The sequence below is a fragment of the Lepisma saccharinum genome, chromosome 17 (genome assembly GCF_977018435.1).
Source record: "Lepisma saccharinum chromosome 17, izLepSacc3.1, whole genome shotgun sequence".
In the NCBI taxonomy this organism is placed as follows: Eukaryota; Metazoa; Arthropoda; class Insecta; order Zygentoma; family Lepismatidae; genus Lepisma; species Lepisma saccharinum.
This window is the reverse complement of record NC_139245.1, coordinates 8,262,364-8,281,021: the sequence shown is the minus strand read 5'-3', so window position 1 is coordinate 8,281,021 and position 18,658 is coordinate 8,262,364. Positions and strand designations below refer to the sequence as shown.

At 36.2% G+C, this 18,658-nt stretch overlaps 1 protein-coding gene across 1 annotated transcript in view; it reads right to left on the bottom strand.

Moving 5' to 3' along the window:
- The window catches only part of pigeon (gamma-secretase activating protein pigeon), a 49,670-nt gene extending 31,393 nt beyond the window's left edge, over window positions 1-18,277 (bottom strand). Inside the window, exons 1-5 of the mRNA XM_083138887.1 lie at window positions 17,931-18,277; window positions 12,811-12,953; window positions 9,837-9,906; window positions 7,570-7,806; window positions 4,552-4,601 (exon numbers count right to left, since the gene is read on the bottom strand). Of these exons, the coding sequence (XP_082995013.1) occupies window positions 4,552-4,601; window positions 7,570-7,806; window positions 9,837-9,906; window positions 12,811-12,953; window positions 17,931-17,994 (564 nt within the window). The 5' untranslated portion in view covers window positions 17,995-18,277. The remainder of the gene's footprint in view (window positions 1-4,551; window positions 4,602-7,569; window positions 7,807-9,836; window positions 9,907-12,810; window positions 12,954-17,930) is intronic.
- Window positions 18,278-18,658: the final 381 nt, after the last annotated feature.

Below are 18,658 nucleotides of genomic sequence, written 5' to 3'. Positions count from 1 at the left end.
TTAAAAAGAAAAAATCACGTCCCTACCAATAGATTATTACTGTAGTATTTATTTGTTCAGACCAATCTCCTTACTCTCTCCTCTGTCCATCATCTGTGAAAAAGTAATCAAAGACAGACTGTACAAATTTGTTTCTCCGTACTTAAGCTCTAAGCAACATGGTTTTCTTCCTGGTAGCTCCTGTCTTACAAACCTGTCTGTTTTACTCTCACATGCTATGGAATGCATTTCAAATAATTCACAATTAGATATAATATACTTTGATCTGGCCAAAGCCTTTGATACTGTTAGTCATCGTCTTCTGATTCACAAATTATGCAATAGATTCAACATTCATGGCAAATTTCTCACCCTTCTCACAGACTACCTTAGCGATCGCCAACAACGTGTTGTTCTTCCTGGAACTGTTTCTAACTTTCTTCCTGTCCTCTCTGGAGTTCCACAGGGTAGTGTTCTAGGACCTCTCTTGTTCATATTATTCGTCGATGACCTTGCCGACCATCTCACAGCTCCCTCTAGCAATTACCTTCTTTTCGCAGATGACTGTAAAATTTTCAGAGAAATCTCCACTTCCGACGATACTCATCTTCTTCAGAATGACATAGCAACATTTACTTCCTGGTGCCTGACATGGGGCCTTACATTACATCCTGACAAGTGTACTACTCTCACTATCTCTCTCAAGAAGAATCTGTTAAAGTCATCTTACTCCATCTCTGGCAATAACATCAAAGCAGTATCCTCTCACAAAGACCTAGGCATTGTTTTCGACCAAAAGCTCACATTTGAGGAACATATTTTATGCACCACAAAAAAGGCCATGCGTCTCTTAGGTTTACTCTACCGTTTCACTGAAATTAGTGACATCTCAGCCCTCACTTTGTACTTCACATCATTCATCTCCCCAATAATAGAATACTGCTCTCCCGTCTGGTCCATGGCATGTCCCACTCACCTCTCCAGATTCGATTCAGTCTTTCACTTCTTCCTAGCTATAGTCCGTCACAGGGTTCCCTCATTACGCAATTTTTCATCTCCGCATCTCTTGTCTTTTCTAAACTTACAAACTGCTTATCAGCGACGTTTGCAGAATGATTTCAGTTACTTATACAAAATTGTGAATGGCAAAATCCGCTGCAACACACTCCTTGAGGAATTCCACTTTAGAGTACCTATGCGCACAACTCGCAATACAAGGTTATTTTATACTAAAAAACCTAGACTAGAAATTCAAAAAAGATCTCTCTTTTATAGACTTGCAGCACAATACAATGATCTCCCCTCAAGTATTGATATATTTTCCTCCGAGTTTGCCTTTCGGTCTTCTATCAGAAGTAATACTTGTAATTAATATCACATAGTGTCATCTCTTACTTATTTTTTTTGTTCATTTGCTATTCACTTTTATGTTGATTTGTTACTCTTAATTATTTCTTATTTATTTTTAATTATTTATTTTATTTTATTTTATTTTATTTTTTATTTTTATGCTTATTATAATTATTGCTTTCTCATTGTTGACAATTTCAGTGTAAAATGGCCACCTGTGCTGTATCTGAAATTTTCTCAAATAAATAAATAAATAAATAAATAGAATAGTTACAAATATTACAATGTATCACACTATTTTTTCAAACTGTCTACGTTATATTTCAAGAGCAGTGAATTAACAAATCAAACAATATTCTTCTGTTTTGTGATTTTTTCTTGATGTTTTGTTACAAAAGTGAAGTTGCTTCAAGAGACATGAATAAACTACAAGAATGCAAGAACGTAAATGTTTAATGGTGTTTTTGTGTTAAGTGCCTTCAAAAATATTTATTGCTCTATTATTTTTATCAAGTAGCTCCTCAATATTTCTCATGATGTTCACTTAACGTTGAAAGTTTAGAGTTTCTGCTGGAATGAATGAATTATTTGATTTATTTTACTTTGCATTTCAGCCAATGCGAAGATGAGGATGAAATGGATGAAGGAACAAACACACATGGTCAGCACACAACACAAGTCTCATAGGGGATTACACTGCTGGCCATGGGCCCAGATGCCAGCCTCATTAATCTGCAAAATGCAGTCAAGGGTGCACTACATGGAAGTGAAGTTGACATTTGGGTGTTTTGAGAAAGGGCCATCCCTTACGCACAAAGTTCCTGCTGGAGAAATGCACATATTTGCATATAATATTTGTATTGTATTTTTAAAATTGTTTTATTACTTATGAATGATGAATTAATGAAATACACGAATGAAAAATCACAGTTATATATCTGCTTTACCTTGATCAGGGTATCTACAATTTCACCAAAACAAAATTTCCTGAGGGCCTCTCAGATGGCGTAGTGGTACCATCATCGCCTTGTAATCAAGGGGTCCCAGGTTCATAGTGGTTCGGATCACACTTTAAACTGCAGGTCCAGTCCCGATTAGCCTTACTGTGCATAAAGTGGACTTACAACACAAGATCAATCAATCAATCAATCAAAATTTTCTGACTTTTCCAGGTTTCTAGACAAAGAACCAAAATTTATCAGACCAATCATTCAGGCAATTAGAGTACAGGAGTATGTCTGTAAAAAGGTCAGTATCTTTTAGCTAAACACATAGGCTTAGATTCTTACTTAACCAAGTTTTAGAATATTAACTTCACATGTAAAGGTAATAATAACAAGAAGGGAAACTCAACAGTAACTGGCTGTTGGGTAGGGGAGGGAAGCAAGTATCAGAGGTGAGCCTTCAAGTGACACTTGCTATGTACTGACGAACAATAAACAGAGAATTATGTTTTCTAAAAAATCGTAACATTTATCATGCAAAGTATCCTCAAAAAGTTGTAACAAGTAAGTGGTAAATACCAATAACACTTACTGTTGTAGATTTCTACATGATAAAAATTTCAAAATGTAAGTCCTCTTCCTGCAGTGGAATGCCTACCGTAATCACAGGTAATACTCATCAGTATAAAACTGAAGTGTAGTTTGTCCACAACAAATTTTAAAGTTATTTCTTGTCCTTTCTTTTTGTTGTTTGTTCAAAAATCTATGTTTACTGCACTCCTACAAAAGCAATAAAAGTAAATTTCCCTCACTTTTCTAGGATTTTCGGACTGGTAGACACCTTGACAAAGATAAATGGAAAAAGAAAAGATGTATTAAGGCATTTCTTACACTCAGAAACAAAACGATGGATGTCTTCCTGGAAGAAGCACTTGCTCTGAGAATGGAACCGGCCTGTAACTGCTGACACCTCTTCAGTGTACATTCAGGTTTTTTTTTTCTTTTTCAAAAGGCCTAAACTACGAAAGACACATGGGTTCGCATCTGGGCTGTAATGGGAGATGGAAGGAGGGGCGTTTCAAGCGCTTTCTCAATGAAAATGCTGCAACAAACCTGTAGTATCCTTTGCTGGCATTTGCTTGTGGACCAGGAATTGTCTTTGTCATGCAGGAAATTATTCTGCTGGGTAGGGATGTGCCGAAGCCGATTACAGATGTATGAAAATCGGCAGAAATTGACACATCGGCATCGGTATCAGCAAAAATCGGACATTTAAACCGGTACAGATTATACTAGAGTTTACCTTCTAATAAGTTTTATATTTTAATTTTGTAAGATTTATTGAAAAGTTATGATTTTTCATTTGTAGAGTTTTTGTAGTAAAATTATTGCAAACTCTCATTCAGTGGATCATCCTACCTCAAAATCAGAAATAAAAGAGTACATTGCTGAACCAACTATTCCACGTGACCAGGATCCGCTGTTGTATTGGAAATTCAAGATTGAGTATCCAAACCTGCAGCAAGTGGTGAGAAAATACTTGGGCATACCTGTTTCTGAAGTTCAATCTGCCAGCATTAAATTTACAACATTAAGAACAAGAATTCATTTTGATTTCAAAGAACTGCTTGTGTACTAATGTCAAATCTCTTGAGAATCTATGTTCTTCTTAAAGGTTCACATAACTTTTTTTTTTAGATGCAAATGTATCCAATAGAAATATACATAACAAATTTATTTTTGTCATGCTGAAAACAACATCCCATTTCTGTTTAATAATCTTATGTATTGGAATCGGTTGAATATCGGCATTGGTATTGGTTCCAAAAATTATCGGTGAGTACATCGGCATCGGTAAATTTTCAGCTTCGTCACATCCCTACTGCTGGGCTGACCATGCCACTTGTTTCAAAGTAGTTGACACAATTTCTCCTTGCCATTTAAATCAACCAATGAGCAATGTTATGCGTTGCAACAATGCCATTCACTGAAAGCAATCATTCGCAAACTAACTGTATCCATGTACGATGACAAAAATCTGCCCTTGTAGTCCATTAAAAGAAGCAATACCTGATGCTTGATTCAAACCCAGTACCTCTGACTTAACAATGTGTAATCACTACACATTGCCCAGGCCAGCAATGCACACCATATTCTATAATACACTATATACAACCATATACAATAAATACTTTACTATTGATTATAACAAAAGTGAAGAAACAAGGATAGGCAAGAGACAGGTTGGAAATATACATGTGCGAGGAACATAACTTACCCATAAATCAATGGCATTCTCCTTAAACTGAACCTGATATAGAGAGACAGCTGTGAAGTGAGAAAATTAATTCTACATAAGTAATTTTAAGTATGGATATTAGTCATTAATAAATTATGACAACTGTGCAATCATATATGCAAAACAAGGTAACACTACAACCAAACTACAGTTCTAAGGTTCCAAGCAATTACTACTGTGAAATTTCCCTCAACTGTATGCAGCATACTTTGTGCTCCTGTGCCTACTCTTAAGGCTTGGCTGGACTTTTGACCTATGCCAGTGGTGGTTTTCGAAATTTCCTCTCCTTTCAAAAACTGCTACGATATTACACATTCTATAAAAATACATCTGCTTAAAATTCCTTCTAAAGCATTCATGTAGAACTTCATGTTTATTACTTTCACTGTTGTCTAGATATATATACACAATAGTTTCGTAACTACATAATCCTTTTAAACTATGAGGCGCATCCAGAAAGTAAGTTCCGATGGACTGTAAAATGAAAGACGAGCATCAGAAGACAATGATTTTATTACTGTAAAGTTAGTGATACATAACCTACTTTTCAACATATGCACCATCCTTGTTGAGGCATTTGTCGTAACGCGGCACCAGCTTTTGTACGCTCGTGTCAAAGAATTCTGCCGTCAAGGACTGGAACCATCGTGCATACAACTTGCGAAACTGCAGTCACTGGGTGACGATCTCATACAGCAGGGATGGAAGATCTGCGGAAACTGACATGAGAGTTCGGACATTGTGAACCGCCGGTTCTGCATCATTGCTTGCTGCACACTTTCCACCAATTCAGGCATCACCATGGACGGTCAGCCACTACGGTGTTCGTCGTGCACGTTGGTGGGGCCTGCTGTGAATTTTCTGCACCATCTTCAGACCATTCCTGCAGTCGTGACATTCTGTCTATACACTTCACACAACTGCCGGTGCATATCTGCTGCCGACAGCTTCTTAGCGTGGAAAAACCTGATTACCGCACTCGGTGGGAGACTGTATGCACACAGCCATGTTTCCCGTACCACAGTTCTATCACCATTGACTTCACACAACTGCGCTCGCGCCAGGTTATGGCTACGTGTTTCTCCTCCTCTCCTGCGCAAGCGCGTCCCGCTCTGACCACTCGTGCCATCGTGGGGCACTTTCGGAACTTACTTTCTGGATGTGCCTCATATTACAAACATCTACACAACAGCAAAAGCATACCAAATGAAGATTCATGTGAACACTCTGGGAGGAATTCTAATCACATGTAATTTTTCAGAAATTGGAATGTATAGTAGTTTTTCAAAAGGAGAGGAAATTTCAAAAACTACTTTGCTGGCATCAGCCTTAAACGTACAGCTGAGCCTCAAGGTCTCCCACAAACAGTATTTTACACATATACTCCAATAGGCAAAGCAGATGCTGAGTATGTACAGGTCAATTTTTTTCAGCAATGTGTGAATTTATACAACCAACTGTAACCTGTAGTATGCATGTTTGCTTTCCCTTTCGATACTTTAACTCCTAAAATACTGAATGCTTTTGAAGTCCTATACCAAGATCAACATGAATAACTATTAAAACTAAATGCGAAAGAAATGTAGAAACTGTGTAGAAATTTACATGAGAAAAGCCAGGCTAAACAAGGACTTGACCCAAGGTCTCTTGACAGTTTTGGCATTGTTCTACCAACTGAATTGCAGAGCCAGCCCTGGTTGTACAAACTGACCGAAACGTCAGACGTGAAAAGGACTCATACCCTGTTTTCTGGCATACTGTGCCATTGATCCACTACTCTGCTACAATATAAAACAGTTAAAACATGATCATGTTTGATGAGCATCATACTTGCATAATCAGGCACGGGCAGAATTGAAAAGAACACAGCAAAGTTTGTTTGATGTCCACTTTAAGCACAGGCAGGCTTTTCTGGATTGGTCCTACATACAATGAAATTGATGAAGGAGCTTTCACAGAGAACACCCACCTACGTCCAGGCCAGGACTGAAGCCCAGAACTTCAGTACTAAGAACCAATTGGTGGGGATGATTGTGACAGAACAGCTCTTACATATGACTGTGTTAAATTTTTATATTAAGCTGTTTTTATACATATGCAAGCATATCTTGCTCCATGCATTTGAGCAATGCATTACATGTACTTTGAATTAAAAGACAAAATATTTCAAGTTCACTTGATGGAAGACGAACATGTACACATAAGTAATTTATTTATAAGTTTGTACACATAGGAGATAGTGAATTTGTGGATAGCAATTTCTTAAAGGGACTGGAAACCATGTGGTCAATGCTTCCAAATGGAAATCGCTTGGAAATCTCTTGAGTATGTGCACATTGCTTGTGGTAGGATCCAGGTTGCTGGGTTGTAAAAATCAAGTGTCGATGTATAAAATTCTTTGCGATAATTTTACCTGACAAGGATCTCACACATACTTTCAAATGACAATGTGCAAATTGTCGAGTGATAGTTGTGAGACAGAAGACATAAATCATACAATTTATGCTCTTTAACAAATCAAGCCATTTGCTCAAACAAAGAAGAGAGATCCATGCCAGTTGCGCTTGCCTCTGTAGACAGATCATTGCAGTTAGTGATTTTATGGCTTTTACCTTGGCAAATCATATGCCACTTGCTATCTCGAATGTGCACATGGCCTTAATGTAGGTTTATATGAAAAAAAAATTGATTAAAAGTGCTTCTCACCAAGCATGATTATTATTTTGATTTGATTTAGTTTATTTTACTTCGCGTTTTGTGCCTCTTGGCTAATTTGCGAAGATGGGGATGAGTGATGAAATTGATGAATGGACATTCACAAACAACCAAGCCCGACCGGGATTCGAACCCGGGACCCTTGGCGTCGCAGCGCGATGTGCTAACCACTCGGCCACAGGGTCGGGCGGCATGATTATTATGACTGTGCACAGTGAAACCAATGAGCCATGCCACTTGTGTGAACAATCTGTCCCATCATATTGTGAAATAATTACTTACATTCCTGGTGAATAAGCACCAGAAATTTATCCTTATCTCCAGATTGTTCCTTCTTCCTGTACAAAAATTGAATCAAGATTTGATGCGACCTTTCCAATTGCAGTTCATGCACTTTTCCTTGAGGGTTGACTTCTGCAACAAATACTTGGTACACTTCAAGTGGTTCCTGAAGTTCATTTTCCTCAGTTTCCGAGTCTTTTGGGTCCAGTTCACAGTGTGCATTTTTTGTAACAAATCCTTGAAATGAAAAAAGATTGCAAGGGAGCATTAATTCCGGATAACTAAAATTTAAGAACAAAAATCAACCAGGACCCACAGAAAATTAAAGAATAATTCCAAATTTTCAAGGTGATGTTTACAAATATCCCAAACTTAAAATAATAATATCAATTTATATTAACATTTTTACACTAAACACGTGTTCTGTGTATAACTTGCACAATGTGTGAATAATTTCTGCACATAAAAACATTGTACTAATGAATTTTTCAGCAAGTTCAATAAATTATTATTTGTATTGACTTATTCATAAAAATGAAATAGAAACTGTTCATGCTTGCACAAAATAGCATCTAAGACAAATAACCTCCTTTCAACAATCTTCTGGCTGGCACAAGGTCTATTTCCACAACTACAAAGGAATACCAGTAATGAACAACAATCTTGGCCAAATTTTGGTCAAAGCAGTTAATAGCTTAAAAGATTGGAAAATTCTGGCTTGATGCCATTACATATTTTACTCTGTATCTAAAAATGAGGTAGATGCTCTATTTTGTTTTCACATGAATGTTTCGACAATATCACTGCCTCTTTACATAAGAATAAAAGCTAATCATCATTAAAAATATACTTAAGAATCTTTATGGATGTCTTGGTTTTGGATCACATTTTTTAAAAAATATATTAGTGAAAAAAATTAATGCAGAATTCCCAGCACCAATAATTCCTGAAATTAAATAAACTGCAGGTTAGGAGACACTGTCATCTTGGAAAATTTTGTATTTCAGATGCTCTTATTCAGAGTATGAAATCTCCTGACACATAATCAACAAGTTCACTGAATCTACATTAGGAAAAATAATTATGCGATACATCCATAAATAAGCACAACCTGTGAAAATAGTCTGAAATATTAGAAAATAAATATCATGATAGTAATCTCAGCTGTATTTTGCACTAAATTATTATATTAAAACATCTCCAACATGAAAATATTATACATCTCACATTCCATGATCTTATTTGAGGATGGGTATTTTTGTTCTTTCAGTTTAATTTGAAACCCAGATCCTAGGAATTTGTGCCTCTTCAGAATTCCAACAGTGATCTGCTCAATGTTCTGTTCTTACATTGCTCTACAATTAAGTAAGTTGTAAGAAGGAAAAAAATAACTTATGTTCAAATACATAATTTGGGCAGGAGAGGGTTAAGTAAATATACAATGTTGAAAAAATCAATGTGCACTTGATACAAAGAAAGAAAGAAAAAAAAAAGATAAAATCCTATGTTAAAGTGAAAGATACTCAGAAAGAAGGTGTTACATTTCAATGCTAGAAATTGATGCAAAATAATATAATACTTCGACAGGTCTCATAACTGGAGGTACAGCAAGGTAAAAAAACGGTTTTCCTAAGAGGAAATAAGGACACAAATTAGACATTCCTTTGAAGCGTAGAGTGACTAGGTTGTGTGTGTGTTTATCTTGGTGTAAGCTTGAAAAAGGTTCTGGGAAACCAGGACGAAATGTCGCAGGAAGAATAAAAACCACTAAAACTTACTGTATTATATTATTTTGCATCTACAAAAAGTGGGTATGCAAACCTTTATGAATAGAAATCCTAGAAATGTCTCTCTCTACCAAAAAGTATAAAAATTGAAAATTAAGGTAAAAGTAAAGTAAAGTGCTCCCCTGTGCATAGCACCATGCCATGAAGGCATATAGGGGGTGTGGGGGTAACGCCCCACACTTTCTTGATCCGGTCGTGAGTGAAAATTAAGGATATTTATAAAATTATCACATTACCTCTAAAAGCTACACGTCTTGATTACCATGAAACATTATACTTGTATTTATTTATAATAACTTTTTGAAAGTGTGCATAGTTTCTCTACATCACTAAGGTGTTTACAAAATAAGTTGTCCACAAATTTCTAAATATGTAACCAAGGCACAAGAAATAATTTGTTTGTAGTATTGCGTTTGAGAAATAATCTTGATTTTTGTTGCACACTTAACTAATATGGCTTGCATGCCAGTGTAAGCTCACCTAATAATGTTTTCCTGCGATTCACTGAAGCCTGGATCACATTGAGCAATTTGTCAAATTTGTATAACAACTGAAAAAGACAAACATAACTTTCAATATTTATCATATTATACTGCAAATTTATATACAGGGTGATTCATAATGCCATCTGAGGTTTTGAATGTTTACAGTACAAGAACTATAATAGATACACTAAAAAGGTGCATATCAGTACATAAAGAATCTCTCCAAGTTTCCACTCGTAATAGGCCCCAATCACATAATTGTATATTTAGCTGTTAGGTGGCAGTACAATGCAGTTAACGCAAACGTGCCATGCATTGGCTACCACAAAGCATTCTGCATCTTAGAATTTGCCAAATGTGAGTTGGTTGTGACGGTAGAACGAAGATCTCACACCAAATATCGAACAGAAGCACCTGCAGACAAAACACAACTGCGAGAAAGGATCATGCATGCAATCGCTGGTATCGATTGTGATATGTTGGGACATGTGTGGGAGGAACTTCATTTCATGATTGATGTCTGCTGCATCACCAAGAGTGCACAGATTGAGCATCTGTAAGGTATGTACCAAACTTAGAGAGATTCTTTATGTACTGATATGAATATTTTTGCTGCATGTCTTATAGGTTTTGGGCCTATGTGTGTGTTGTGTGTGTGTGTGTGTGTGTGTGAGTGAGTGAGTGAGTGAGTGAGTGAGAGTGTGACTGTGTGTGTGTGTGTGTGTGTGTGTGTGTGTGAGTGAGTGAGTGAGTGAGAGTGTGACTGTGAGTGTGTGTGTGTGTGTGTTTTGTCCTTGTTTGTGCTCAGTTCCCTGTTACAGCATCAGCTTTTAACCCAGGTGATGATATTTTAGTTTTCAGACATGCTTTAATTCTTGTCATGATAAGGGGCTGGGCCCCGTATAGTGTGACGGGTGCAATATAGCCTAAGTGCTGATGCACCCAAAATTTTTAATTCAAATCCAAGATCTGTGGTGTAAGACTATGTTCTGTTACATGGAAGTGAGTAAGATCTGCCAGTCAGGATGAAACAACAGATAGGTTATCAGTAGAGACCGGATGTTAGGCAAAATGCCTATTCTTTCCTGTTAGAGATATGATGAAAACAAATGTTGCGAAGGCCAGGGGGGGGGGATTAGCTTCATTTAAAGGCAATTTAATTTTGCCTATTTTGCCTATTTCATACGATATTGCCTATATTATTTCATAAATGCCAGATATTGCCTATTTTAGGCATTTTCTTTAAAATTGAGACATGACTGAACTCTGTCCATACAATTTCCTGTTCCCAGGATTAGTTTCCGATGCTTCCAAGAAATTTAAAAATAACAGTTAGCGAGTTATTGCAGCTAATAAGGACTTGGACAAATTAAGGGCAATTCAACAAGTTCTGAAAGGTGAAAATATACAAACCGAGTTAGATCCAAATGTTCTCGCGTGCTTTAAGTATGCTCCGGTAACATCTGTGGAGTTTGAAAAATCTTTTTCGATTCTAAAAAATGTGTTGTCCGATTGCAGACATAACTTGTCGGTTGATCACCTGAAGAAATACCTTGCTGTGACGTGCAACCACAATTAGTGCTTCTTATTCAGAGACTGCCAAACCGTACAGTACAAACTTAAAATGCATTTAAACAGTTTCTTAGTTCGAACTGCTGTGTGGAATATGTAGTGTAATTTTTTTAACTGAAATAACCCTGTGTGCAGTGATAAAGTGTATATTAAATAATTTGCGTACTGGTTGGAAGTAGCCAACTATTTCTTTTGTCAGACTATTGTGTGTAGCCATTATACACTGGAAATTTTTGGACTGACGTGATTCCTCTTTGCAGTGATTTATTAAGTACAATATTGGACTGCTATCTCTAATGATGAGCTCCTGGTTTATTTTAAGCAACTATAAAGAATGTACAGGTATGTTTCAATATTATTTAAACACCTATTTCTTTTTGTATGACTTTCTTCATTATTTTGAGTTAAATTTCATTGCCTATTTTGAAAATTATAAGTGCTTATTTGCCTGCCTATTTTATATGTTTTTAGTGCCTAAACATCCGGTCTCTAGTTATCAGTGTTCATCAATGACACTGGACACAAGGTAATAACACAAACAAGAGGATGACAAGTAAATGAATCCCTGTAATGGTAAAAAAAGGTAAAGTGCTCCCTTGTGCATAGCACCATGCCATGAAGGCGTATACGGGTGTGGGGGTAACGCCCCACACTTTCTTGATCCGGTCGTGAGTGGGGGTGATGTGATCAGCATCACGCCCCTGACCACCTTTACCCCCATAGGGTTTCCCCCAGGTACCCATGTTATTCGACGCTGGGTGGGTGCCGGGGCCGCTTCCATCGTTAGGAAAGTTCCCGGATTTGAACCGGCCGGGGATCAAACCCGGGACCTTTAGCATGGTAGTCAGACGCGTTACCGACTGAGCCACCGCGGCCACATAAGGGTCTCTGGTGAAATCACAATAAAATACAACAAATTATATTTACTTTTTTAAGCCGAACACATAATTTTCAATCTGTGCATAGCTTGTCTAATTTGCTAAGGCCCACTTTAACAGAAGAATCTTCATCAGCAATTTCATTAAACAGTAAATTTCTACATGGCTGTCACATATATTTCACACTGACTCATGACGATCATAAAATGCTTATTCTACAATTCACTTCAAACCTCATGAATACAGTTTGTAATATAAAAGACAATTGTCATATCATAATTGGAAATACGAGATGAATGGATTTTTTTCAGAAATTTGAAGTATCAAGAAACTAAATTATATGTACACAAACCAGTGTTATGACAAGAACCACATGAAAGCAAAACTTGTAGTCATGTAACAGTTCAGCATCCTGACCAGTGGACAGAATGCCTTTCTAGTAGAAATTCTAGCTTCATGAAGACAGGTTTTAGATTACGTGTTACACCTGTTGCTACACATTACATTACATATCCTTACCTGTAAATTAAATGTGTCATACTTAAACAGTCCAATGCATGTAACTTCTTGTGAACCAGACTGATTTGTTGTTTCTAATGTCCAACCAACAACAGTGTTTCCATCTTGCTCTTGTCCAAGAAGTCGAAATTCCTTTGAAGTTCCTGTGAAGAGAAACACTGTAAATAAAACCTAAAAATGACAAATACGCACTAATATTTTTGCACAGGTCACATTCTGAAAGACACTCACTCACCAGACCTCATCCATTCTGAATACACAAATTTAATGAATTATGATTTCTTCCATGTAAAAATTTAAGCATAATAAGAGGTAATGACCAGTCTCCTTTTTTCCAAAATTTTCGAGTAGTTTTATGGCTAATACCTGTACAATTACATGAGAGTAGTACTATTATTTTATTTACAACTTACAGTTACTACTAGAAATAAGCTACGTAATTATACGAACTGCCGTGGTTTGCTGCTAATTATCAGTACCAGTGCATGTATTTGTACATTATTATATTATGACCATTTTTGCCACTCTTAGCTAATTATAATGATGAGAATGGACCATGATTTCAATGCAGATACAAAGAAACACCCAGACTAGAAACAGAACCCTTTGGTGGCAATATCATGAATGAAACTACAACATGATCATAAAAAAGCTAACACTAAATTATTGTTTTGAAGGGAAAATATTTATATATATTGACACACATCATAAATTATGAACATATATTTTAACAAGTATTTTTCAAGTAAGTTTTAATATGCAACTACTGTGGGCACATTATCTTAACTAATGAGACAAAATATATCAAAACTGACTTGTATTTGTTGGTTTGTTTTAAGTCCACCTTATGCTCAGAAGGGCTAATCAGGACTGAACCTACAGTTTAAAGTGGTATCGGAACCACTGTGCAATGAATCTCCACCGGGTATTGAGCCCGGGACCCTTTGATTATAGGGCCATGATGTTACCACTATGCCATCGGGAGACGCAGAAATAAAAATAATTTGGTTCAATTAATCAACGAGTGTGAACAATTGCATCATTAAAACAAGAAAAATGAAACATAATTTTATATATCTGCACAAACCTTTCTTTTCAATTGAAAATTTTAAATATGCAAATCATTTTCCACGCATATATGGAACATGAAATGATTCTTTAATGCTTATCAATAAGGATTCCCAAAGATATTCCATTTCTGATAAAGCATTCTGGCACCAAGATAATATATGATGACAACCGCGAGGGTGACAAATACTATGGTCTCCATCGTGTTAAGGATCTGCAGTATTAGGCAATTCATATTTCTTTCTTGGATATTTCATGCTGCTTAGTCTACTTGGATTAATCATAATCATGAGGACCTTGATAGTTTCAAAGAAGGGTCAATCATTGAAATGTTATGTTTTGCTTGTTCAAACAACTCGGAGAGACTGCAAGATACACCCTGGATCCTTGAAACAGCTCATGTACTGTGATTTATCCCGATGGCAGATAAGCTAAAACAGGTGAGCAGCTCAGATCAAGTAATGCCCAATCTTCCAATTATATATATATATATATATATAAATTTAAAAGCAAGCAGTTTTGAAAATTGCTCTGAAATAACAAATTGCAATGTATGTGTAACATCATAAATATATGAGTATCATATGGGACGTTTGCAGGTTCAAGTCTCCTAGGGGAGGTGCAAAAACTTTTCTCCTGAGATTTCGGCCAATGTATGAGCCACCTACCACCGAAAGGAACTTGGGGAAATTTTCCATATAAAGGCTTCTTTTGATTTCAGTTTATGTTTAATCCAGAGAAAATATCATGTTCTTCTGGCTCTGAAGTCATGGGACCAAGAAATATTTCCATTTAACCCATACACGTAACTTGGCAAGGGGGGGGGGGAAATTGCCCCCTCCCCTCAAATTTTCAGGATTGTTAAAATTTACTAATTAAGGATACTTTTGTTAACATCCTAAGACTTGAGAAGCTAAGTAAGAAATAATATTTGTGATTTCGCAAATGTAACAATTGTGTTAACTATTTTATGGGATGAAAAACTTTTTGACTCTGTCCCCAAAGGGTTAAGCCTTAAATTTGTACCAGCCCCCAAAGTTAAGTCGCAAATTAAGTTCATGTTTTAACCTATATTTCCATTCAATAAAGGGTCTGTTTACAGCACGTTTCACTGTACTACTATGTCCTACCATCCATTCGTTTCACTGTACTACTATGTCCTAGCATACATTCGTTTACTGTCATCTTGGATACAAACTGCTGGTGCTACTACGACTTGTGATGTGAGGTGCAAGGAGTATTACATCTGTGTATGCTTTTCATGTTTGGTTACACAGGTCAGGTTTAGGGCTCTTACCCTCTGCATCTGAGACGACAGGAAGCCAAAAATGGCTGTGAAGCATGGATGCTTGTGTAAGTTACTTTTCTATAGTAAATGATGCATAGTAAAGCTTTTGACTGCACTAATTAGTTTCTTCAAGCTTCGAACATGCTTTCACAATCATTTCCAGTATCTATTCTAAAGCACTTCCTAATACTCCTAAAAGACTTGCGAAAATCATTAAACATTCAGAACCATTACCTGATTGTCTATTATAATACTGGTCTATAGTTCAATACAATACTTGTTTGTAGTTTCAAACTTCATGAAATGAGCGAGCATATAAATCTTTCACGACCATGCTTTTCATCTGGTAATGGGATCTGTTGCATAGTGGGCTAATTTTTGTTGACATCCAAACTGCTGCATCGCAATTTTTATAAATTCTAGACTTACAGATAGGCAGGTAAAATTTTAGTATGTCCGAAACGTAATTCATCAATTTTACAGGAGAAAGTACTTACCAAACTGACTTTCCGTACACTTTTGAAAGGTCGTAGAAATGTTTTTTCCCATCGCTTAAATTATTTCGCCGGTAAATCATGTATTTTTGAAGATCAATGTCTCTCCAATGCACGAAAGCTGTTGCCTCTATGTCCTTCCACTACATGAATCATACGTTGCGTGCGTTCGATAATGTCACCCCCGGTCAATGTTTCCAACCACACCATTGTTTTCCAAGAACCTGACAATTTTGAAGATGACAAATTTTAACTATGTTTGCCTAACCTAACTGAACCTAACCTTACCGTGCATGGTTTGTGGGGCTATTTATGAATGGTTTGTGGGGCTACGTGCATGGTTTGTGGGGCTATCAGTGCATGGTTCGTGGGCTTTTCGAACCTGGAAAAAAATACAAAATCAGTAACACGAAGGTAGGTATTTTTCGATGAAGAAGGTTGCAACATTGCATAACCACTGATCATGGACAACGCTAGTCAAGATTTCTCCGCCATATTGCATGTAATGCAAGCGAAAACGAGCAAACAAGAATTAATCGATATGTCAAAAATTGAGATTATTTGTGTGAAAAGAACGAAATGGCACCTTCAGGAATCCTTAGGAATGCAGAATAGGCACAAGTTCCTTTTGATTTATTGCGATTTCATCATGTTACGAATGCAATTTTTACATGGTTCAATTTCAATTTATCGCTGTTAACACATACTGTGGAGTTTTAGCGATTATCTAAGATTTGTTTCATTATATGCTTTTGTGGTTAAGTTAGGCAGGTCAAGTTTGGTTCTCTTAGCATTAAAAAAAAGTCCCTAAATACATTCGACTAAGGTTACAATTTACTTTGACATTAATTCCCACTAGTCTACAGTCGCTTGTCAATAAAAATACATTGCCCATGGGAAGCGTGCATGCTTGTGTAAGTTAATTTTTAAGTTGTTTTTTCCAACATAATTAGCTTTTTTTCTAAACGAAAAGAGTGATCATTACTTTAAGGAAGGTTCAAATTTCGTGTGACAATGATCGCCAAAATTCTATGATAATAAGTCTTCCTGCTGGGAGAATTTGAAAAAAATCATAAAACAATCGGAACCGTTACCCTTAGATATATTTCAGATGGTCAGATACCAAGTTGCAAAGTGTACACATCAGCAACTTATGTCGTATAGACCTACATGGAAATTAAAAATTTCGGTACTAATCTGATATTCCCCGGACACCTATAACTTCTTCGTTTTGTCAATTTTTGACATTTGTACTTACCTATCTGCTTCGCGGAACATTCTTTAACGTGTATTCACATTTTTTTATCAAAGTAATTGCAATTTTTTTTTTAAAAAAAGTGTTTTTGTAACTGAAGAACGTACGTTTCCGCAAATGGTTTGTGGGGCTGGTAAATGTTTACTATCCTTCGGACACCTTTAACTTCTGAGTTTCGTCAATTTTTGACATTTGTATCTCCTTCGCGGATCATTTTTTAACGTGTATTCACGTTTTTTTGATCATTTTTTTTTAAAAAAAAGTGTTTTTGCAACTGAAGAACATACGTTTTTGCAAATGGTTTGTGGGGCTATGCGAGAATGGTGTGTGGGGCTACGCATATTTTTTTTTAAACCAATTTTTAACTATTGTAACCTATTGTGACCCTACCTAACCTAACCTTACCGGAAATGGTTCGTGGGGCTGTGGGGCTATGTATGAATGGTTCGTGGGGCTATGCGTCAATGGTTGAATTTCCGATATGAAACATTCCCACATCACACAAAACACCTTCCAGATGTTAGACAATACTACAGGAACTTATTACGGTAAGTAGTTTCTTCTGTAGAAATGAAGAAATCTGTCCGAAGGATAGTAAACTAGTACCCAATTTTTAACTATTGTAACCGATATGTGACCATACCTAACCTAACCTTACCAGAAATGGTTCGTGGGGCTATGCGTCAATGGTCGAATTTCTGCTATGAAACATTCCCCCATCACACAAAACACCTTCCAGATGTAAGACAATGCTACAGAAACTTATTACCATAAGTAGTTTCTTCTGTAAAAATGAAGAAATCTGTCCGGGGAATACGAAATTTGTAATTTGAATTACACATGAAGAGCTTGAAATTTACTGTCAATGTATATTTGTTCTATGTTGATACACACACACACAATCACAAACTATAATGTAGCACTTTACGCAATGCCAGATTTATAAAATTTACTTAAGCTCCAGAACATTAAAACTGTCAAGCGAAAATTAAAGTATCGAACTAAACCACCGTACCTTCAAGATTCAGTGAGGATGTAACTTCAACTAGTTTCCTTCCTAAATTTTCTGTTACAACCATTATGTTACAACCTCTTCACATTTCTGTTGGTGGGATGAACCTGAATCGGTATTTTTAATATTTAAATATATAAAATACTTCGCTCAACTGCACATTATACATTTATTAAGTGTCTCTCTCCACGAAGTTACAAAATAACTAGGACATTGATTACATTAGTGAAAAGACACATTTCTTTGTAATTCTTAACATTATGTAACTAACGCACATCTTATGTCATACAGTAGAATTGATTTGTTTATACTACAAATTTAGACTTATGCAAAACGGGTCAGTAGCAAATAGTTGCTTTCTTCTTCTTTTTCTTCTGACCCTGACAAACTGTCGACTTTGGCCAATGTTTGTACTATGGGACAGCAGTAGTCTGTGGTATGGGATGATTTCTGTTACACAACTTTTCCTTACAATACACAACAGATGACACTAATCAATTTTCAATTTTTACACTTTTACATTCTATGTTCTGTTTATAATTCGATTTGACATTTTCGAGCATATCCATATAAAATCCAAATAATTGGTATTGATAAATCAGATAAAAGAGAAAGTAAAGATATAGGTAATGGAATTTTTAATCTTATCAGATTTTTATATAATATATTTCGTTGTTGAGAGAATTGATCACATTCCAAAAATAAATGTTGGGCATCTGGATTATCTTTAC